This window comes from Anser anser (genome assembly GCF_964211835.1).
Source record: "Anser anser genome assembly, chromosome: Z".
Taxonomy (NCBI): domain Eukaryota; kingdom Metazoa; phylum Chordata; class Aves; order Anseriformes; family Anatidae; genus Anser; species Anser anser.
The window spans coordinates 76,661,369-76,685,508 of record NC_139723.1 but is presented as its reverse complement, the minus strand read 5'-3'; the positions used below and the strand labels follow the sequence as shown (position 1 = coordinate 76,685,508).

At 43.5% G+C, this 24,140-nt stretch overlaps 1 protein-coding gene across 8 annotated transcripts in view; it reads right to left on the bottom strand.

The window, feature by feature from the left end:
• Positions 1-24,140, bottom strand: part of PDZD2 (PDZ domain containing 2) — a gene marked incomplete at its 5' end in the record, with an annotated part of 198,081 nt that overhangs the window by 135,135 nt on the left and 38,806 nt on the right. For all 8 annotated transcript variants that reach the window (XM_083818841.1, XM_083818832.1, XM_083818843.1 and 5 more), the window contains one exon: positions 1,524-2,330. In XM_083818841.1, coding sequence (XP_083674967.1) covers positions 1,524-2,026 — 503 coding nt within the window. The remainder of the gene's footprint in view (positions 1-1,523; positions 2,331-24,140) is intronic.

Here is a 24,140-nt window from a genome sequence, read left to right as displayed (position 1 = left end):
TAGGCAAGAATGCTTTGGATGCTGAAAATAAATCAGGTTTTGAGTAAGACGTCTGAAATTTGGCCTAAATTGGACATAGAGGACTCTAAAGCAGTATCTTAAGAAGTACGACACTGGGCCCATACCACCAAAAAGTAGGTACTCTGCCTATATAATGGCCAAAAAAAATCTCAGCTAGGGAAAATGGAGCACATGGTTCTCATTAGCAACAGCCACAGCTTGCTGGTCTAATAACAGAGCTTTCAGAAAGGAACAAACCCAAAATGAAGCCTTCGGGGATAGGATAATAAGAAGAGATTTCTAAACACTTTGGACCCCATTGGGTATTATCTTTCTTTCTGCATTAACAACAAGATAACATTATTGCTGGCCTCTGAAACCGATTCCTTTGGATTTTAGGAACAGAGACATCTGGCAAAGGGATAGCAGCACACTAACCCCTTTTTGCCACAAAACCTCTCAAATATGGGGGTGTGAGTGATCATCTGGCTTACAGTCACAGTGCTAACATTTATACACTCATTGAATTACAGGCTTGACCTTAACAGAGGGATATTATATCACACCTGCAAAGCCACAGCCAGGTTCACCTTCCCAGCATTCACAGATGGAGGAGTCACTGCTTTTGTTCTGCCACATGGCAGGTTCGGGAGCAATGGTCACCCCAAACCACAGCTGCAGACACACTCACAGGGCCAGAGGATATTCACTGCCCATTGGGAACAAAGGCTGTGCATTTTGCAGAATTATAACTTGCAAACATTACCAAGACTGTTGTGGTTTGCAAGCCTGACAACTGAAGCATCAGATAAATAACCAATGAGCATGTCTACCAGCCCAAAACGAGCAAAGCTGGGCCATAACAGATTTTACAGCATGCAGCAACTGAAAGAGAAAAAAGAAAGAATAATCTGTATCATTGTGAGAACCTTCATTTCTGATTTGAACTCTTGAAGGTTGCAGGTTTTCTGGGACAAGAGACAGCAAAGAGAGCAAATGAAATAGAATCAAAGGGAATTTATTAAAATGAAGTTATTTCAATCTGGTAAACACAAAAATGTCTCGCTTTGAAAAAGTCTCAGACAACATTCAGCTGTCAAAAAGCTTCCCTCAATTCAAATTATTCAAGAAAAATAAGATGCACCAGCAAAAAAAAGATTCCAGTGCTGCAGAGTGTGTATTCATTTTCAGTTAAAAAAAAAAAAAAAAAAAAAAAAGGTTTATTCAAACCCAGGAAGAATCCTGCCTTAGTGGAGACCCTCTGATGCTTACAATGCACTATTTTGTTGACACAATGACCCCTCAAACATTTCCAGTGGATGTGCAAGTAGCAGATGTAAGCTAGTTATTGATTTGCTTTTGTTACTTAATTTCGGCGGATCCCTAAGAAGGAAACCACAGCTCTCACAGAGGCTGGAAAGCAAAGGTCAAAACCTCCGCTCTCAGACTCAAATCAGCACCAGCCGTGACCTGTACCACATGCTGCAAGAGCCATGCACCAGCAACTGCTCTTCCATCCTTACCTCGCACCAGTGACGTCCACACCGACCATCAACTGCCCATTCAGAGAGAGAATCTCGTCCTTCAGGCGCAGCCTCCCGCACTTCCCAGCCGGGCTGTTTTTCTTCAAGTCCGTCACCCAGATGCACCCAACATCGAGCACCGGCCCCTTATGCCCCTTTCTCTTCTTTCCTCCCCGCCGCTTCTCTCCATAGTCCCCCAGGGCAGGGATGTTCCCAAAGCTCAAACCCAGAACCTCAGTTTTCCGCATCTCCTGGGCCAGGTAGACAGTGCAGATCTCCATATCCGAAGCCACGCTGTCCGTCACCTGCAGTTTGCTCTCGTCCACCGAGAAGTTGAGCTGGATGTACTCACTCAGCTTTTGGACGGCCGCACGGCACAGCTTCTGCTCGGCCCCCTCGGCCCCCTCCCGCCGGCTGTTCTGCAGCCACTGCCACAGCAGGGGGAGGAAGACCCCCGCGTTGTCCTGCGTGATGGGCATCGCCGTCCCCGGGCATCCCCTCATCGGCTCCCCAGACCGCGGCTCGGCCGCCCACCACGGCCCCCTGGGCCTCCTGGGGCCATGCTAGAGCGGGGGTGGACGCCAAAAGCAAGCCCCATGTAATCTCACAGGGATGGTTTTGGGACTCTCTTTGACCACAAGCACAAGGCAGGAGGTTTCATGAGGCCATGCCGCTGCCGGCCCCACAGAGGGGTCGGTGGATGAAGCACTGGGGAGCTTCGTCTGTCTGTCTATGACTTGCTGTCGGGGTCTCTACTCCACCAGGAACAAAGTCTCCTTTCCACCACAGTCACCGCAGCAGCTTGTCCTGCAAGGGGAAACAGCACAGTTAGGAGTGCCAAAAATGCTGCAGGTGTCCAGCAGCCCCAGCCCACAATCCCGCCTGGGACAGGACCCCAAAGCCACGCTTGCACGGCTGAAGCCGCTCTCCTTCTGTGATTTACCACTTGAGGGCACCAACTGCTCTTCTCAGCAAGGGAATAAAAGGTCACCATTAGCTCCTGACCTCCCCGGCAAGACAGAGAATTAACAGTCCTACAGAAAGTCCAACAAAATCTGCTTTGCCGGGGGTGCATGGCCTGACGCGGGTCTCACCATCACTGGTTGATGCTGAAGGACAGGCAACGGGGTCCTTCTCCTACTGGCTTGCAGCCAACTACACCTACCCTGCAAACAAAGTGTCTAAGGAACGTGGCTACCCATTTCCCCAGGACAAGAAGAGCTGTGTGGGTGAATTGCCCTGTTTCCTACACGGGTCAGAGAGGGAGAGACATGCAAGCAGACATGAGGCAGCCAGAGCTGGAGGTCAGCATGCAAGAGTGTGAGAAAGATTTTTTATCTAGGATTATTAGGATCTATGAAACAAGGAAAAACCCTGACACAAGTCAAGTCTGGCTGGCCAGTTTCTTTTCAGGAGTGATTTTCTAGCAGCATATGCTGCTCAGCAAACTGTGCTCCAGACAGGTAGAAGAAAGCAAAAGCTTCAAGCCAGCAGACTGCAGATCTTGCAGGTGGAAGATGCTGCTCCCCCGTGAGGTTGATGCAGGGCTTGAGTCAGGCAGAAGAACCTGTAGCAACAGTCCATGACCCCATGAGCACAAGTCTTTATAAGGAAGACTCTTACAAGATGCTGCAGTCCAAAAGCTGGATCCAAAGTGTTGCTGAAACACTGCCAAGGCATGCCCTCCTCTCTGACCACACAGCACCACCATACAGTGACCCAAAGATGCTCAGGCAGGAAGAGGGACAGGGACAGGGACAGGGACGACACGTCAGGGCCATGCATGATGCTCCTAAGAGGGCCCGTCAGCCACAGGGTGATGTTACACCAGCATCTGAGCAAGGATGGATGCTACCTCAGGGAAGGAGAAACTGGCCCATTGCTTAATGACAGGGACTTCTCAGTTAGGCTCAGAGTAAGATACGGGAGTGGACAAAAAAAAAAAAAAAAAAAAGGGAAAAGGGTAAAGACAGAAACAGCCTGGGCATAGTTCTAAACAGCAGGGGTGATAATACAGCCACAGACGGACCAGGAAACACAGTTAAGCACTCTGAATATCTTAGACCCTAATGCAATATTGCTGAATATATTACTTTTAACACAGGACTTAGACCTTCACTAAAATCTCAGACTAAAATGGGTACTGTAAATCCGCCAAACCAAGGAGGCTGAATGGGTCAGGAGACCAGACAACAACTGACTCGATGGTAATGGGAGAGTACAAGCATGAGATATCTGCCAGGAAAGTAACGCAGCAGAACACAGAGCGTCCTGGTGCCTTAGGAGCAACATTCTCACATAACTGATAGGTCAAGTAATCAGTGGGGAAGTGCCTCCAGAGAAGGACGTGTTGGGGGTAAGAAGATGGAAGGAAACTCATGTACAACTGACTGTCAAATGATGAAATCTGCCATACGCAAGGGATTGCAAACAGCAAAATAGAAATGCCTGGCTTCTGTACATTAGGTAAAAAAAAAAAAAAAAAAAAGAGAGAGAGAAAGAGAAAGCTAGGCAAAATTCATGCAGTGAAGTTTAAAGGAAAAGAAATCAAGGTGAGCTGTAGTTTCTCGAAGAAACAATATTTCATGCTCTAAAGGCACAGGCACAATAACATTTCAATGCAAAAGAAGGATCAGAAGACTTGGCAGCATCATGAGCTCTATGTTTACCTCAAAGACAAGAAGAAAGAACACTAAAAGGTTACTGAGCAGGAATTTAAAAAATAGTATGAACACAGGCAGAAATATTAGGAACATCAGGGCACAAAAATGAAATGAAACTTGCAAAAGATAAAAAAAAAAAAAAGATTTTATTACCCTTTTTATATATATGAATACCAAGAAGGCAGTCTGAAAAAAGTGTTGCTCAGATAGAGGGAAAGTTATTGAAAAGTGACACCAAAAGAGGCAACGTTGTTTTGATTTTTGCTATAGTCCTTGTTAAAATCGCCTGCTATGCACAGGGGATTAGTACAGTTAGCACTATGAAACATTATCACAACAAAGGTATACTGTCCTCTTCTCTCCCTGTGTTCCAGCACGAGATCAGTCCTCTGCCCAAGTCAGATATTTCCAGCCCAACAGGGTGGGACAAGCCCTACAGAACCGGCTGAAACAATCTCAGATACCTCCCTTCTGGTCACCTGTGACAGCTCAGACAGTTAAGGTGCCAAAAGTTAGGAAAAAGGCAAATGCAGTGCCTGTCTTCAAGGGCAGAAAGAGAAGCAGCAAAACAATGCTGTATCAGTCAGTCTAGCTTCAATCCTCAAAAAAAATCTGAAACAATCAAAAAAAGCAGTTTGCATGTCCGTAGAAGATAACAAAAACATAAGCACCAGCAGATATCGAAGAGACATGAAAAAAAACATATCAAACCAAATTAATTTCTTTTCATAATAGAGGAGTTGTTAGATATCATTTATCTGAGCTTTAATATAGCTTTTGACACTGTCTCAAACAACTTTCTCATAAATAAACTACAGAAACATGATTAAACGAGACTACTATAAAGCCATGCCCAGGGAGTAGTTATTAATGGTATGCTGTGAAAACAGAAGGACACCGTGAGCAGAGCTCTGCAGGATCTATATAGTCTGGTTCTGCTCAGCATATTCATTACTGACCTGGACGATAAAAGACAGTAGGCTTATTAAATCTGCAGATTACACGAAGCTGGGAGTGACTGCAGACACACTGGAGAACAGCATTAGAATCCAAAATGATCTTGGCAAAAATTTAAAAAAAAAAAAAAAGGTTCTCTAAAAATTGTGATAAAGTTCAGCAAGAACAAGTGCAAAGTACTATAAAAGGAAAGCCACACACAGAGTTGGCTAGGCAGCAAATCTTTGGGAAGAGTTGCAGGGTTTATAGCGAATCATACATGTCAGCACAGTCTGGTTGCTGTGGCAAAAAAAAAAAAAAAAATCACTGTCCCGGGATTTGCCAAAAGGGACAAAGCCTGTCAGGCTGTGATGCACCTCTGCAGCCTCACGCAGGACTGGGAAGGTCTCAGCAGCAAACTGCCCACTTGGAGCAGAGGGAGTATTGACATGACTGTCCATCTAGAAAATGTGATTACAAAGAAACTCAAGAAATTAGTACCAGCTAGTCTAAAAAGGAAAAATCATCTCAGGTGGGGTGTGAGAACAGAAGTTTAAAGTCTTCAGATGCCTAAAAATGTCCCAAAATTAAAAGTGGAAAAAAGCAGTCTATTCCCCCTGCCCATACAGAGTAATGGTTATGAATTACCTCAGGGTAGGTTTAAGTTAGTGGTTGGGTAGCACTGATAAAGAATGCCAAGGCACCAGAGGACACTGTCTTGAGTGAATGGAGTCTCCTGGTCTCTGTGGTGGGATACGCAAATAACCTGAGAGGAGATAAGGTTGGAGCCAGTCCTGTCTTGGACTGTGGGACAAACTAGATCTCTCCATTTCAGTCCTTCCTACGTTTTTCCCTTCAGCATCATTTTCTGTCTTAACAAGAACAGTGTGAGAGCTCATATAATGGGTAACATCCAGCGACTTTTAACAACACCTTTATGACTGCTTCAATGACAAACGTTGGTATGGCCTCCAGAAACCACAGGGTTCAAAACCGTTCAAACTCCAGAGGTGATCAGACCAGCTCACTCTTCAAAGCCATTTTTGGCCTAATAATGTAAGGAGTTTTCCTCTCTGATTTTGTCTGATTTTGACCTTGGTGGACATGTTATGGGCTGCTCTCTGCAAACAGTCCCCAGACTCCAGGCACTGCCCCAGTGCCTAATGAACTGGGGACCCCTCGAAAGCAGTTCTCAGTTTTAGCTCCACTCTCCAAAACCCCTGTGTGTTGGCCACTGACACAACTTGACATTGACTCAGCTTTGGTGCTGCAGTCAGACCAGGAGCATGGGGCACTCAGGGGCATCTGCACCCCGCACAAGGCTCATCCATCATTCACTTAGTGGCATTGCTGGAGGACTCTCCCCACACGCTCCAGGTCCCCAGAGGCGGGCAGCCTTCAAAACACCATTCCTCCACCCCGCTGCGGGTTGCCCGTCTACACCCCTGAGCTCAGTGCAGAGCCATGGCAGACATGATAATCATGTAGGTAATTATACAGCACTTTCAAGGGATTTCATCTTCTCAAACAAAACCTTCTGGCCCTGGAAAAAAAGACTCTGACAGGCATAGATAGGAAACACTCCTTCCAGGTGAAGTAGGCCGTGCAGGGAGGCCTCAGGGAGCCCTGTGCTCTGCGAATTCAGGCTCGGTGTCTGAGCTCAACACCGCTCTGCTGGCGACAACAGCAGCTCCACTGCCAATGGGAGATAAAAATAGTAGAAAGGTGGCAAATTGTTCTTCAAAGGAAAAAATAGATCTGCCTGATGAAAATGGCCAACTCAAAACTAAGACGAAATTGATTTTTGCTCGACTTCTGCAGAAATAGAGTCAAGACACAAGTGAGAAAATTTACTGGTGTTACCACCACCTTGCTTGCTTTCCGTGGGTGACAGACCTGCCTCACACGGAGTATACAATTCAAATACAAAAGACTGCCTTCATGCCCACTGTGGCATTGACACTTACATGGAGTAAACTAGGCCAGTACTGGCATGGGCAGCCCTGTGGGGACACAAGACCCTGCACTGCCCAGGAGTCCCTGTTCCTGGGGACAACTCTCCACTGAAGAGATCTTGTCCTTGTTGCTCTGAATCCCTCTGGGTCTACTGAGCGCCACTTTCTGGTCAGTGATTTAATCTCACAGCCTACCTGCCTCTTCCCAAAGACGTGCCACCACCACCCAGCGAGCAGAGGAGCCTGGTCCCTCCCTCACAAGGAACCCGATGGACATCATCAAATCCAGTCCCTGGCTATCACCCCTCTGTCACCCTCTACCCAATAAAGCTCATCCAATTTTAACTTAAACTAATGAGGTTTTACACCTCTGTTATTTTGCTGGGAAGATGTCCCACCACACCGTGTAGTCGGAAATGATGTGTAATTCAGGTTAAATCTATTCATAATCAGTTTATACCCGCAGACATGTAGGTTATACAGCTCTCTGCTCTTCTCTGTGTTTATCAGCTCTTCTCACCTTCATCCCTGAAGCATTTACAGTCTGAAAAATCAGCCTTTACCTACCATTCCTCCACCCACATAAGATGTGCTCCTAAGGGCTCAAGTACCACCCACATAAATGAACTGGATATCTTGTTCTCCATTTCCCAGAGAAAGGTTTTAGTTATGACTTGGGAAGTAACAGCCTTTCTTCTTAATCTCCAGCCTTTTGGTTCAAGACACCGAGTTAAACATGGGGGACGGAAGAGAAGAGGGGTTCCTTTTATTAGGCTTTCTTAGGGAATGGTCATCTTAAATCATTCGTTATAGAAGAATATGAATACTTACTTTAAATTAGTTGAGGCTCAAATTGTCAAAAAGCATATATGGATATTTAGAGCAAAACAACTTTTTTTTTTTCCTGACAAACTGAGCTGTTTCTTCCTACATCAGCCTCCTCAAAGGAGTAATATAAAGTATCTGCAATAATCACTTTCTTGTAGGGGGGAAGGAAATAAAGAGGGTCATTAAAATGTCCCATTACCGATTTTTAAAAGGTGATTTGTGCAAATGGCCAACACACAATCCTCCAGGATAACCCCTCAGGCATTTCTAGCTGAGCCTAAACTTCCAGAAAAACATACATACAGTTATTCTAAAAATTCCTTTTATCCCCTGAGTGATATCACTTTATAATTGCTTAAAAGGTTATGTTTGAAAGACAGTGTTAGTCTTTCATATACAGATAAAGGCATTGTACTTGTTTTCTCAAAGTCATCTGTGCATTCCTGCACCAGAGAAATAAGTTCACTGCCAGCAAAAGACATTCATTCGCTAATTTTTATTCAAGCATAGCTTTAATTTAATTTCTTTTACTTTTTAATTAGCAACTAATAGCAAAAACAACAACAACAACAAAAAAGTAACAATGGGGAAAAATCACCTAGGAAATGAATAGAGACGTTTCACTACAAGATGTGCCATTGCTGAAAGACAGTTTTACTGTAACTGTCCTTCACTGACAAAACTGAATCTGTTTTATTCTGGATTACCCAGTGGAACAAATCAGATACAGGCACACGGTTATGTTTCTGCTGAATTAGCCAGAGTGCATAGTTACAGGTCATCTCTATGCTATCCATAGGAATACTACTGATATTTGACCTGGCATAAAAATTTATATCTTACGCTGGCAGGCTTTAGGAGTTTTTGAGTAAATTTGAATTGACAGTGAGTTTTATAGCAGTCAGCATATTGTATCTCATGGCCTCAATGCTTTGAATACGGCTGTAGGAGCCCTAAAGCTGGATTTATAGTACAGTCAAACCACAGCCTTCGGTTTGACCTCAACACCAGTAACCAACAGGAACACAGGGACATGAAAATTGGGATGTCTGTTCTCTAACATCAGCTGAATTCCCATCTGGGTTCATCTCCTCAGGCTCCCTTTCTGGCCAATAAAGAGAAATGGACGCTGTTAGGAAATGGTTATCTGACCTGTTGTAGACACTTACTTTCCGACAAGATGCATGATCTCTTTCAGGTGCACTTTCTACTCCACTGCCTGAAAAAATGTGTGGCTAAGTCAAATAGAGGTATCTGAATATGATGCGATGAATCCTACTACTGTGACATGTCGTTAACCAGACAAGCTGGACATAGAAAAATGTTATAGCATAGCTAAATAAATGCAGTGGCAAACTTTCTGTCAATTTTTGCAGAAAGGTTCCCCACAATGCCTTCTCCACTGTTTTGATTTTCAAGTATTTATGTTGACTAAATCAAAAATCAAAAGACTTGTGCAAACATCTAGACTATCTAAATCAACCCTAGTAATTGCCGTGATGTTTACAGTATCAGCCCAAACAAGTCCTAAGAACAAAGAACAGTTCACAAAGAGGACACTAACATAGGCAAGAGCAGGAATGCAAAACTTGTGCAGGAAATGTTGCACAGCAAAAAGGGCCAAAAAAAAGTTAGATAAAAAACACACCTTACACTTGGATTTGTTTTGGAAACCTCACCACCACCAACAGTGCACAATATGGCTCTCTATGGTAGGTATTTTGTGCCAGGTGCTCTCATAGTATCTGAACCACTGGAAGTTAGTAAAATCCTTAGTTAAGGAAATGTGATCGTCCCCATTTTTACTGGGAGGGAAGAGAGCTACAAAAAGGCTACTAAGTGCATCCTACAGAGCCTTACATAAAGCCTTCCTGTAGCCATAATCCCACTGGAAAAATTGGTAAGTGTCACTTGTGCCTCTGCCAGGCCAGAGGTGGCAGTGCCGGGACACCAAGTCCTCTTGCTGAGCACCAATACTGGCTAAAGACATCTTGCATGAGCGTGAGCATCCCTCCTGACCTCTCCCTACCATCCTACCTGTGTCTGGGCTGCTTGGCTGTGTGCGGGGTGATCAGGGTGAGGCCGTCCTGTGGGAAGGGAGCAAGGCTCCCCTAAATTTGCCCTCCCCCAGTCCCAGAGCCTGGCAGCTCTTCCATGGCTGCAGCAGCAATGCCGTGGGCTTGGATTAACAAAATCCCAGCATGCTGATGTGCATATGTCCATGTCCATACAATTCTACATCGCTGCTCTCCCAGCTTCATTCTTTCCCCCACAATACTCACAGACACTTTCTTTTGACTTCAGTCACAGCTTTACACAGATTCTAGATGTGAGAGTCTCTATAAGCAAGCTCCCACAGACAGACCTTTCCACAACATGTTAAAGACCTTACCAACAGCAGAGAAATTATAGGCTCTGAAACACGAGCACAGTTGATACAGCATCCTTATGGCTACTGGGCCAAGAAATTATACCATAATTCAGGGCTACTCTGAAAAGCAGCCCCACTAGACCAGGAACATTTTGTGATTTTACTGATATTATTAAATTATAAATAGTTGAATATTGAAAAATACTTGCTATTTGCTGTACATCAGTGAATGAGAGCTCAACCAAAGCCTCTGTCTGCCACACTAAAATAAGGCAGCTCTAGTCCTTCCCTCGCTGCTTATTGCTGGACCTTTGCCTCTGCTGAAGTCACTGGTGTCCCCCTGGGGACAAGTGCGACAGCTTTTGGGATGGTGGGCAATCATTCAGGCAGCCCAGCTCTGAAATCACAGAAAGCCAAATCCAGTTGTGTTGCACGTGGCAAGAAAATGCTGGGCTGGAGGCACAACGATGCAGCTTTGTTGTTTTAGGTCTTTTATACCTTAAACAACCACTGGGTTGTTTGACCTCTTCAGCTTGGCAAAGAGACCTTCAGAACATATTTTTCAGCCTGCCAAAACTGCTGTGGTGTGAGAGGAGATCCAGGGGCAAACACAGTGAGCTTTTAAGCTGCACAGACAGCCTGGCTCGAACCGAAGGGCTGTATTTTCCATGATCATTCAGATGAATTAAAAAGAAGACGGCAGGAGAGGAAGCATCCGTCTGGACATCCATTATTAATGAGAGGATCAAATCTAAAACTCTTTCTGACACTGATACAGAAGCGCTTTAGTATGATCAAATTATTCTCTTCAGTCCTCACCCTCATTTTACACAAACTGTCTCCAACAGCCAGCCTCTTCTCCAAGTCCAGGTCAGGTAGGACAATGGAAAAGATTTTTGCAATTTCTAAATGACTTTTTAAATCTTTCCAATATTCTTTTACGCTGAACTTACTTTAAGTATTGAAAAAAGGCAGACCTGCCTTTTCACATTCATTTAAAACAGAATGAAATAACTTATTTCAAAGACAAGACTTAAAATCATCTAATTTTCATGTAATCTAATTCCCAGACTATATCAAAGCAAGAGTCTACAGCTGTCAGATATTGAAAAATATCTGTCTATCTACAGACCCTTAAAGACTACTCCGTTTTGTAGCAGAACAGAAAAAGCTTGCTTGAATGATGGAAGAGCTATATTTAAAGATTTTCTTGAAGAATGGCACCCATACCACACTCCAGTTGTTCAGCATCCTCTGTAAGCCAACATGCCTAATCATCCTTTGGATCTTTTCCATTTGCTGAAACATTCAGAGGTGGTGCTGGGAAGCTCCACTGTGAATTTTCAGAGTATTCATGATTCATTTCTGAGATCATTTATAGAAACAAAAAAAAAGAGTAACATAATTAAAGTCAGTGATGCTTTTCTGGATTTACTTTACAGTTGTGTAACCACAACAGAAATCTAATTTTAAGTATGCAGATTCCTAGAAACATCCGTTTACCGAGTTTTAAAATAGCATAGCTCTCTCACACACACATATGCACACAGAGAACTAGCCAAAACTACAGGCATACAATATAAATAACAGGGTTAGACTTTAAATTTACATTTAAGCACACAAAAAAGTGACCTGTGTTTCAAAAGCCCTCACTAATGTCACCTGCTCCTACATGATGTTGAAATAAGCATTCATCTACACCTCAGTGGTCACAAAACCAAATTCCTCATTTGCAAGGCTTTCTGAAGAAGCAGACTGAGCTTTCATGTAACATATTGAACGCTTCTATAGCAATTTACTGCACACACTAGTTCTTTCTGAAAACAACACATTAAGTAAGACAAAAAAGGTTTTCTGTATCTGTAATTATTTTTAAATGCTTCCACTTTTCTCTAAACCTTCCTGTGGGAAAGACATCCCCAATAATTATTCATAAAACAAGCAAATGCAAATAACATGTTCACTTTGGACCACATTGTCTGCAGGAGTCATGAATCCAGAATTACAAACAAACCACAAACATCTGATGTTCTAATACTGTGACTCTATATAAAAGAAAAACAAATGAGCCTAACAATTTTTTTAATTAAATTTTGATAAACACCAAGAAAACATACAGCTTAAAACCCTGTAAACTGAATGCAGTTGGAAGATGGACTGCTGTGATTTTACTATGTTACTGGAAAGACCACAATTAAGAAAAAGAAAAATGTCTGTTTTATAAAAAATTGTTTATAAAACTGTTTTATATTATCTCTTAACTCTGAATTAAGACAAGCAAAATTATTTTCAGATTTAACAAGACAGATTTCCATATCAGTACTTCCGCAATCTATTAATCAGCTCTAACCAGATCTGAGCATTGAAAATAATTAAACATCAGCCTCCTGTGAGTGTTCCCAGACAATCATGTCAACCAGAGCTTAAGAAAGGACTTTCCATGAAGACCTTTCTTGTCTCAGCTCTGTTAGATGTTGTAACACCTTACTAATCACTAATCATCACCAATGATCTCTTCCTTCCCCAGCAAACTGCACCTCCATTAAAAGTAAGGATGTTCGGATAGCAATTTAAATCTCTACTCCCCAACATCACATATATGCACCTGGAGGCAATAAACACATTTGCCTTCAACACTAGACAGCCACGCTTTCTCCGTGAGGAGTCAGTTTAGCTGTGTGAAGCATTTCAACGCGTTGGCAGAGCTCAGCTTCCTGAGAGGCAAGCGGGAAGCCAACAACCCATCAAGATCCTAGGGAGGGCATCTCTGAAACCAAGGCATCTCCTTGACCACCACCAGTAGTGAGGTGCACCCCGAGTGCTGGATTTTCACAGCTGGAGGTGAGCTTCTACACCCTGCAGTTATAGTTTAGCTCCTATTCCCTCTGTCAAGTTGATGCAGCAGGTTTTCAGGTGTCAAAGGTTTGTCTGTGACCTCTGAGGGACACAAACCACCGAACCATAACCCTGTCCTCTTAACCTCCAGGTGAACTACAGCAGTCTCCTGAAGCATGCATGCCAGACCTCATTTTTCTTTCCCAAACTGAAGGGTAACCTGCCTGGTAGAAACTCGCAGGAGGCAGCGAGCTGTCACCTCTCGGAGACACAACGTTGTTGATGCCGGCTCCACCTACAGCACTTCCATTTCCCCTCAGCCAGGTCTCTTGAAGCAGGAACCTCCTGCTTCTCCCTTGGCCGGGCCTACTCCTGAGGCACCATGGCTCCTGACCACACGCCACATCAGGCCCACCTGCCACTGTACCATCAGCACTCCCCTGCACACTGCTGGACCTCAAACCACCTCGTGGTCATGGGGAGCAAGCACACTTTTCTTGGGCAACATACCATCGCGGGTTTGGATGTGGGCAAATTTTATGGTTGCTTCTGTGGTTTCACGCAACTGAGCCCAGGATGTTCCTCTGGTTCCAGCAATAGCTGGGCAGGGTGAAACACTGCGGCCTTCGGTCCGGTTTCTCTCAGATGATTTTTTCTGGCTGATTGAAAATTATCTATTCAGAAAAAGGAGGGGAGAGTGCAGGCTAGAGACAGAGCAAGTTTAGCTTGTTGGAACATGCTTTTGGCAACCACCAAGTAATTTCTGCCAGGAGTGTAGGACCTACACCCAACCACTAGAGCCTGTGCTCCCAGGATAACTTGAGGAGACGCTTGTCTCCTGGAAGTCTCCCTACAAGCTTCAGCGGAGTCCAGATGCCACAACCCAGATCACATTGCGCAGACAGCTAGGAAACTGCACTCTTCAGGGACTCCTGTTACCACCATGGACTGGTTAGGAGACTCATTTTTCACCCATTCACGCTAACTGGCTACATACAATCTCACAAAATCTTCACACAGTCCAGGACAGAGGTTTCGAGCACAGAAGTCATTGGCATGGTAGTGCTCATGTATCCCTTTGGTGCTTTCAAATACTTCAGTGCTGAATTAAGCCCCAGTTAAAAATACATAAATAAATGTTATGGTTTATAAGTAATGATTCAGTGCTTTACCCAACTGTGTGTTTTTATGCAGTCATCATCTCTGCAAAGACAAGGAGCAAAGCCTGGAAAGCAAAGTCTTGCCTTTGGGCATTTTAAATATTCAAGTTTCTGAGCCAATGTTCTTACTACACTGAAAAAAAAAAGAAAAAAAAAAGAAAAAAAAAAGAAAGAAAAGAAAAAAAAAAAGAGCAAGTCCATTTGGAGTAAACACACATAATAATCTTTACCGTGCCATACACCAGTGTTACATTAACCATGCCCTGGACTTACAGAAATATCATATGCACTTTCATGTATCATGCCGTTCAGATGTGTGTAACAGCAGATCCTATTTAAATTAAGTCAGGCAGGCTTTCCGAGACATGGCAATGATTTAAGCACATGCAACAAGCAGACTCTCCCACATAAGCCCTCATCATAATCATTCTTTGTAACAGGATATAACCACTAAAAGAAAAAGATACAAAATAGAATGACCACACACCCCTATTTTCCCCCCAGACCTTCTACCATTAAGCTTGAGCTTCTAAGTCAGCCATTAACCACTGAGCCTCATTTAAACCAAACAGACTTTTCACAACTAAAAGAGTGCTACTGCAATGTTGGACTAGAACATTATAAATTAAATACACATTTTTATTTGGTTTTTAAGAAAAAAAAGCAAGAGCACTGTAGGCAAAAATCTAGATATTGAAAACTAAAGTCACAGCCCCTCAAACATTTGAGCAGCTATGTAATTTTGCTCACATCAGCAGACTTATCACGCACATAGAAATACAGTTGGGATTGGGAACTAAACATATATGTTGTCACCAGAATATTCCCAGGCACTGTTTGATGTGTATTCAATACTTGAATATTCAATACCTTGGCACAAGAAAATCTATCCCACCTCTTTATTTTTGAGAACACTTTTCTTCTACTTTCACTTCAAAATCTCTCCAGAAACAGCAGCCCAAGCAAGACACTGAGATCATGCCAAAGAGAGACATTTGATAGCCACATCACTGCACTATGTATCTGAGCAAAATTTAAGTTTTAGTGCTGCGATGATTACCGTTTAATTATGAGCATCCCCCAGGCAGGGGAGACCTGGTGCCAACAAGAAAAACAACAGAGAGAAGCAAATACACCAGCACTGCAGAAAGAACCTCTCTTCCCAAGCAGGAAAGCACGGGATGAGTTGGAAGCAAGTGCTGACAACCCGGCAGCCAGGGAAGCCAGAGTATGATGAAGGGTTGCTCTTCTCACCGTTCACTGGACAGGGCTGCTACACTCATCCCTGTTTTGCAAGCCCCACATTCTCCTCTTCTGGCAACAAACAAGCGTGGACCCGATTAAATAGCATCACTTTTAAAAGAGTTGCTAGCATGGTACTGTTTGGGAAGGGTGGGTAAGGAAAGGAGGAGCAGGGTGTCACACACAACTTCAGAAAGACCCCATGAAACCTAGGCAATTCTCTCTTCCAAAAAGAAAAGAATGAGGACAAGTGACAAACTCAGCATCACCTGCATACTGATGGCAGCAGAGGATTTGCTCCGCTGAGTCTGATCCACCCTTGGAGGTACCGGTGGAAAACCCCCACATTGGAGGTAAAGCAGCCCCTGTCCCTTGCTGGATCAATCAGACAGGATCAAAGATTTTCCAGAACTGGCCCAAAAGCCAGGTGCTGCCTGATCAATGTAGGGTTCTGGAGATCCACCATCATCCCTGCTCTCCTAGGCACCAAAGCAACTCTGCAGCTGATGGAAATTGGTCTCCCTAACAGCTCTACCCCAGAGCTAAAGCAGCACTAAAATACCTCCCAGTCAATGAGGGATGTGGTGGCCCCAAGAAACAATGCGGTAGCAGGAGCTTTGTCCGCAGCCCCAAACTGAGCTGGCCTGACTGCTCCATGCTGACCTCAGGGGGGCATGGACTTTTGTCGATCTTCACCCACTTTTCTTTTATTAACTCTTCTAAAATATGCAAGACTCCCTTCAGATTATTCCATTACTTCACATTTTGTCTGGCAATTTAAATGGTAAGCAGGCAGCTGGCATTACCGGCTGGACACACATGGCTGCTCAAAGCCCCACCTGACTGACCTCCAACCTTTAGTTTTCTTGCAGGCAAATTCAGATAAGATACTGCAAAACATTTCCCATGCTTCTACACATAGGGCTGTGTGAGGCAGCGAGTTGCCATGATCCTTCAGTTTGGGCTTTAGATAAAAAGCAGCATCAAGGAGGGGATCGTAACAGCTCCTGCCTAGGGCAGGAACCATCCCACGGCTGCGCTGCGTGGAGAGGGGCAGAGACACACCACAAACCAAACCTCACCCCTGAAGCAATGTCTTCGGAGAACATGCTAAATGAGAGCACAAGTGCTTTCTGCTCTTACTACCTGGAAAAGAAAACTCATTTTTAATTCACTTTTTTTTAATATTATTTTTACCGGAGCCAGAAGAGCTCTTGTACCAATCTCAATTGCTGTGAAGCACAGAAACTCACTCAATTGTCTCCAGATCATCTGGAAAACAGTAATATTACAGTCTTCTAACTCTGGGCTTTATAAGGTGAACCAATTAGTTATCATAATACCTATCTCACATTTTATAGCACAATAGTTTGTAACTTTGGTTTCATTTTCTTTGTTCTATCCCATAATAAAACATTGGCAAGTATGTATATGTCATCATGGCACTTTGTTTCTAAAAGCTAATTAAAAATACATTCTGTAAAAAGGAAATATATGGAAGTGACTTTGGAGGCCTAGATTTTAAGCTGCTTTCATTTTTTTTTGACATCTGTTTGCTGAGCGCATATAATTTCTTCCTTGAATTATTTAAATGTCCCAGTGCTTTTCTCAGAAAAAGAAAACTAGAGCCAGATGCCCAACCTCGAGATGAAAAACTCTAAAAATACAATCATGTACAGTTAGTTAAAAATTGGAATTTTAATCCATTGGGAAAACCTAGTATTTTAAAGAGACATATTCACTGGAAAATCAGAGGAAAACCCCTGTACATATCTGAATGTTCCAAGGAGCTAGGATAAGAAATCTCAAATATTTCTTTCTTTGTTGCCTTTTTCTCTGTCTTCGTACACCACCTCGAAAAGCTGAAGAGTTTGGGTGTCTGATGCCTTTCTTGCAGGCAAGGCTGGTGATCACACATCCTCAGCCTGCTGCTCCTAACTCCAAAGCAAAAAGCCCCCGGTGTATCGCAGGAGGCAAGCTAGAACAGGAGGTGTTGCCTGTGGCGAGGAACAACCCCTCACACAAATTACCACTGCAGGCTTTCCTTCCAGGAATATCTATTTCACGGACTCTGTATTCTTTGCTGACAAAACACACTGATACAAAATTTGTCACCACTTCCACAAAAAGCTTACAGGTGCAAACTGTAACAAAAATCCAAGGAAAGAAAGGGTATTAAGATATAATTTCTTAAAACTACATTCTACCAAGAGATACTGTGGATTGCTTTTATTAGAATAGGTTTGATATATCAGGTAACAATATTAAAAACGAAATAAACAAATAAACCTTTGCGTTACATCTGAGCTACTCACCCCTGAGGCTTCCAGCCCTGCCAAGGCCTCCTGGGATGGGCAGGTTGCTCTGGACTTCCCTTCTCCCACACTGCAACAGTGTACGTGTACACCTGTATCTTAAAACTGCTCATCTTTCATTAAAAATTTATTTTACTTTACACGAAAAAAAAAAATGAAGATGCAAGCAAGCTTTCTGGATTGTCATATGAGAGGGATAAAAATAAAGCAGACCAGCTTCCGACGCAGAAGTACGACACTTGGAGAGGAAGGGGGAAAAATGCTGAAAATAAAGGTTGCCCGGATACATTATGTTGCAGTTCATAATTTTAAGACGGAAGGAGATATTCAAGGTTTGGTTTTAGCCTCATTCTCCAGGAGGTCTCAGCTCACACACACACACATCCCATCTCATCCGATGTCCGACCTGAAGGTCAGGACCTGCTACCCAGAACCACAGGTAGGATGCTGTGCTCCCTGCAAGCAAATGCTTGCCCAAAGGTGCCGACCACCCTCAGCCTGGTGATCCAAAACACAAGGAACAGAGTGGAGATTTGTAGCACTCGCTGACCCAGCAGATGGCTGCGAGGGAGGACAGCATCTGTGCTCACATTTGCCTTACCCTTGAGGACCTCGCTACACCTCCGTACTGCCCATGCCTCTTCTCACCTGGACCCAGAAGATGATTTTGGTGCCAGAACGACTGTGGCCGTCAAGAAGGACCATGAAACACAGAAGCCACACTCAAACCCACCTTTTTAACCTGCACAGACACAGCAGGATCCTTCTGGGATGTGCTGAACCAGCCATTACTGCTACCTCCCCCTTTTTCTCACTTTTCTGATTTCTTCCCCCTTTCTGTCCCTACGGCTGCTGCAGGAACACTACAAGCAGAGAGGTGTGACCCATGCACAGGGCAGCACCCTAAGGCTGGTGCACATCTAATGCAGCTTCATCACACAAGGACCAGCCCCGCTGCCTGTGGGGTGCAGAGGAAGCAGCTCTCTTGGGGTCTCTGCCCCCTCGGCCCCAGGCTCCACATGCAGATCTGACCCCTACGGGAGCCCAAACGAGGGACAACAGCTTGGTCACAGCCCAAAGCACCATTCAGGCCAAATCATCGCAAGGCACCTTAATGAAGATCAAGTGAGTGGGCACCGATCTGCCGCTGCTCCTGACACCTCAGGAGTGTGAGCTGCAGCGCTAGTCTTTACATTTAATACAGTAAAGGCCTCAAAGAGCAGAGATTTATTTGAGAGAGCAGACAGAAATACAGCCAGGCTGCCCTTTTCAACCAGCACACAGTGAATCAAGTGCAGGCAGGGCTGTGCCCTCAGAGAGGGGAACTGGCATTCTTCCTTCAGCAAACAGCTCCGTACCTCCCATCCACACACACCAGACACTGCTTCCCAACCATTTCCCCACTCCTTTCCTTATTCCTCCCCCTTGTCCCACCATCATTATTTTGGGATGTTGTGGTCAAATGAGCCAGGCCAAAACCTACCAAATGCCGTAGGACGTTTTATTAATCCTGGAGCAATGCCTGAACAGACCCACCAGTCTGAATCACCACAGCTGCTTGAAAGGCTGAAGGCAGGATCTTCCGCATCCTTGAAAGGGCATTTAGCACCCCAAGCCCCTCACTTTGAAAACAATGGCTTTCTAAAAAACACAGGCAGCTTCAACAAACTTCAGACATGTTTTGCAAATCACTAGACTAGAAGCAAATCTCATCTGGCATTGGGAAGCAAATTTAATTTTTTTTCAATCTTGGCAGCTACACAAAACATTCATTGTCATGCGGGTGGCAAGAAAATGGAAACTCAAAATCTTACATTTTAGCTACAAAAAAGTTCAGAGCCCAACCACAGAATCCCAGAATGGGATTGGAAGGGTTGGAAGGGACCTCTGGGTCCATCTGGTCCAGCCCCTGATCAAGCAGGGACACCCGGAGCAGGGCGCCCAGGACCAGATTCAGGTGGCTTTTGAAGATCTCCAAGGAGGAAGGCAGTTACACAAGTGTTAGTGCCTGCAAAAGGGAAGGCGCAGGAACACAGCTAGCAGTGATCAGGACAGGAGCCCTCCAGTTTCACCTGTCTTAGGTTGTCAGAGGCAATCACTAAGCCCCAGTCATCACAGCCCAGCTGCAAAGCATGAACTGTTATCCAATGCAAACTCCACTGTGCCAGAGCCTGAATTTTCCCTCCAAACATATTATAATGGCTTGCTCTCTAATTTTTATTGTCTGCTGCAAACCAGGTTTCATGCAGTGCTGTGAGCCGTCTGTTGGGGATATTAGGTTTCAAAGTCTTGTTAATCAGCTTTCCATTGAATAATCAGTGAAAAAAACTTTCCTTAGTTTTACTTTTGCCTGTAGCACTCCTTGAACACAAGCGACTGAGCAGCACAAGGAAACTCTCACTTAAGGACCTGTGCAAACATTCACAGCCAGGTGCCAAAGAGTATGACTACCTCAAAAATTATCTCTGTTTAGGAGGGAAGAGACATCTTGGGCACTAACAAATAGAAAAACTTACTGAAGGACCAAATATGAATCTTTTGCACTCCATGGAAATATAATGCCTTACAAAGCTAGAGAATAAAAGCTATTTAAACATCATGGAAAACATTTCTTTTCTGAAGCTTATGACCAAATGGGTCAGGGCATTTTAACAGAACTCTATATGTGTTATCATGATTACTACACATCTTCCCAGCAATATTTTTTGACTTATATTCAGCAGGAAAATATAAGATGAATCTCAAGACCTGCCAGCTTTAGATCTCCCATTCCCTGAAAAGCCCTTAGGCAGAGAACTTGCCGCGAAGAAACCCAAAGGTCTGGAAAAAAATCAAAGCGACTTTTTGCAGCCATGGGGATCTGGACCGTATTTTGCTCTGGCTGTACATAATTTTTTAATGTCAAATATTCTTTGCATTAACATGCTTTTCTGTCTTGGGCAAGGACAAAGGGAAGTAAGGCTTCTGATTTCTTGATTTTAACCTACTACAAGTGCCTTCAAAGCTCGACTGCCCTTTTTCTGTCAGAGAGAGCACACTAACCTATTTTGGAAGGAATCTCAGCGGGCCTCTGGTTCATCTCCCTGCTTGAAATAGGCTTTAACAGGCGTAACACATCCCTGCAGATTTCTCCACAACATATTTTTTTTTTTATCTCCACTGATGCGGATTTTCCAGCCTCTCTAGGTAACTTCTCCAAGCAACTCACACCTTTATAGTAAGAATTTTCATTTCTAATGTCTGAAGTAGTTCTTCTTTGCTGCAAGCCTATGTCCAAATGGTATCTTCTATCTGGTGTTAGAAGAGGAGGGAATATGGGTGCTCGTTTCTTTCTCATCTTCAGAATCCTTAGAAAATCACATACACAGATCAAAGAAGAAAGAGGACTGAAAACTACAGACTGGGTAGAATTCCTGTGTTCGTTTTATTCTCACATTAGATAAATTTGTCATTTTTGTTTTATTCTAGATGCTAATGTGTGGCAACACCAGCTGCCAATTTAGACAGACATACTTGGCATGCCAAGATTTATGTCCCTAAGATTCACATCCCCTACTTAATTCTTCTGATAGTCACCAATGCTTCCAGAAAGACAGATTTACTTGGCACTCTTGAAGAAAACACTTACTTGATGAACGATGCTACCTCAAATCACAAGCCTCCCAAACTCAGAGCTCTTTGTCTAATGAAAACTATTACCGCTTTTTAATAAGTTCCTCAGCATTTAAAAATAGCACTCCTAATTTCCTGCTCCACCGAGCACCACCTTGACTTCAAGTCAAATTATTCACAACCTCTACTCCACCAGCCCTGGGGGATACGAGTCTTGCATTTTGGGGCTAAGTACTTCTCTCATCAGTTGTGAGCTGCTCTCTGAAGGAGGAAGGAGCAATGTGCTCCTAACAGTATCAGACATCAAAGCCAGGCCACCATTTTTTTTTCCTACTATTTACTCCAAATGTTGTGGGATGACAAGAAGCATCACCAGCAGGGTTTCTTTGAAGCAACTTTTATTTGACCACATTATTTTGGGGAAGGTAATAGTATTAATTAAAGGGTCCACCAAAAGATTAACTTTACCATGTGAGCACGATTTTGCAGTTTTAACTTGCTCTAGTTCTCCACCAGACACCTTTCTCCCAGGGAAACACCAGAAGTGAAATACTCACCTACAACACAAAATGAAGTGAAAGTCGTACTGTGCTACAGTGTGTCACGAGCCTTAGCAGTGATTTTTAAAAGTAGATGCTTCATCCACAGAGCTGGTACCCAGGTCCTGCCCAGAGCTCTGCAGAGCACGTCAGATCTGCTTGCACAGGGGTCAACCCAAAGATCCAGGCATAAAAGTGCTTCAGGAACCAGCAGAGCTTTCAGGTGAGTTAAGCTTTCCCCTTCACCCCAGCACAAGCAGAGTCAGGACTGATTGCCCCCAGAGGGCTCCAACATCACAAAGACCAAAACCAGCCTCTGCCCAGCACAATGGTCTTCATATTCTGCTTCCTTTTTCAGAAGTTGTCATTAAGCACTTCTTCCATTACTATGTGAATTTTTCAAACCTTCAAACCCACTAAGTTTCTTTGCACATTTTTGTAAATTACTTCTCAGATTAGCTTATTCTTTCTTGTTGACACTTCATGCATTTAAAATACTCTTACAGGTAATTGAATCTCTTAAAAGTCTGGTCCTTTCCCAAACTGCCTGGCTTCCTGGGAACCTGATTTTCATTAAATGCTTTTACAAATCTCTCTCCTAACTGTTTCATTAAAAAGCATCCTCCTATGGTTACGTTTTTGTTTGGAAGCCACAAAAAGAAAGAGTGCCCCCCTTTGTGTGCCCCATTTTTGTGTACAACTAGAAAAAAGTTTTTGACAAAAATAGGAAACAAATTCTGTACAATATCTGCCTTTTCAAGTCTAAACAGAATTATTCTAAGCACTTGAGGGAAAACTGTTTTTCTGACAAAATGTCTTAACTGAGGGCTTGGTCAAATGGTAGAGTAAATATCAAACACCAAGAGAGCTCCCCTAGCTTTGCCCTAATGGTTCTCGTACATTATTTTTGATTCTGCAACCTATGCAATAGAAGAAAAAACACTAAAGCACAAGCTGCCCACATTCAGTTTATTCAGTTACCCAACATCTCTGAAAAGAATTTGAGCTCTGACACTGTGGATCTTTACAAAACAAATACAAGCAAGTTCTCTCTCTGCAGAGTCTCGCTCAGCTTGTTTGGGCCAGTTTAGGTCGTGTAAATTGCATTTTCCTGAGTGTACAACTTGTGTATCTTGAGGGAGCTAAAAAAATAAAATCCAAACCCATACCTTGGTTTGCCTGTAGATAAAACTCAAGCTGACTCCAAGGGAACGACTTGCAAACGTTGCAAGTGCAAAGGTAAAACAACATCCAAAGGACACTGCGGAAAGAGGGCACACGGACACAGTGGGAACACAAACATACTCATAAAACATGAAAAGGTTCCTTTGCAGTGTTTAATTCTGACCCTCAAAACACATTAAAAAATCCATTAGAAGGTTTAACTCCAAATGCTAAAGAAAATGACTCCATCACATAAAATGACAGCATTTATTGAAAGCTTCCAGCAAATTCAAGAGCAGCTCCTCCGTAATTTTCTCATTCCCAAACTGAGAGAACCTTCACTCCACGTAAGTGTGGGACTTTCCAGCACGCCTCACCCTGTGCTAAGGACACAAATGATGCAAACGTGAAACAAGTTTCTGTTGAATAAACGGGACGTGAGCATACAACGCCTAGGACGTGGCAGGTCCTGCCTTGACCTTCATGTGTTACAAACCTTCTCTGAGGATTGTTTTTCTTCTTGACTACAAACAGTCTCGCTGGACAAGTCCTATTTCTGCTGAAAAAACAGACTATTGCCATTTTCCCTCAGATATTTCCTCAGAATGTATTTCTTGTGGTAGATAGGTGGATTTGGGAATGCGAAAATTTCAGTCTATATTCTAAGAGAAGCAAGAAGAAACAGCCTCAGGCAGCCAGTTAAAAAACAGACTTTTGACAGCGTGCCTAAATATATATGTGCTTTTTTATGTATAGGAAGAGAAAACACACACAGGACAACCTATTCTCCCAGAGATTAACCATAAAAAGAACTAATGGCTGCAAAATAAGGCTAAAATTATGAGCATAGGACAATTATTTTTTAATAGCACCGCTTGAGAAAGTACTTCTAATAATTATCACAGGTATGCAAACTCCTTCAGCACACCGCATATTCCCTCACTTTCTACACTAACACTGCCTTGGGCTTATTATGTATGCAAAACTACCTGGAGTG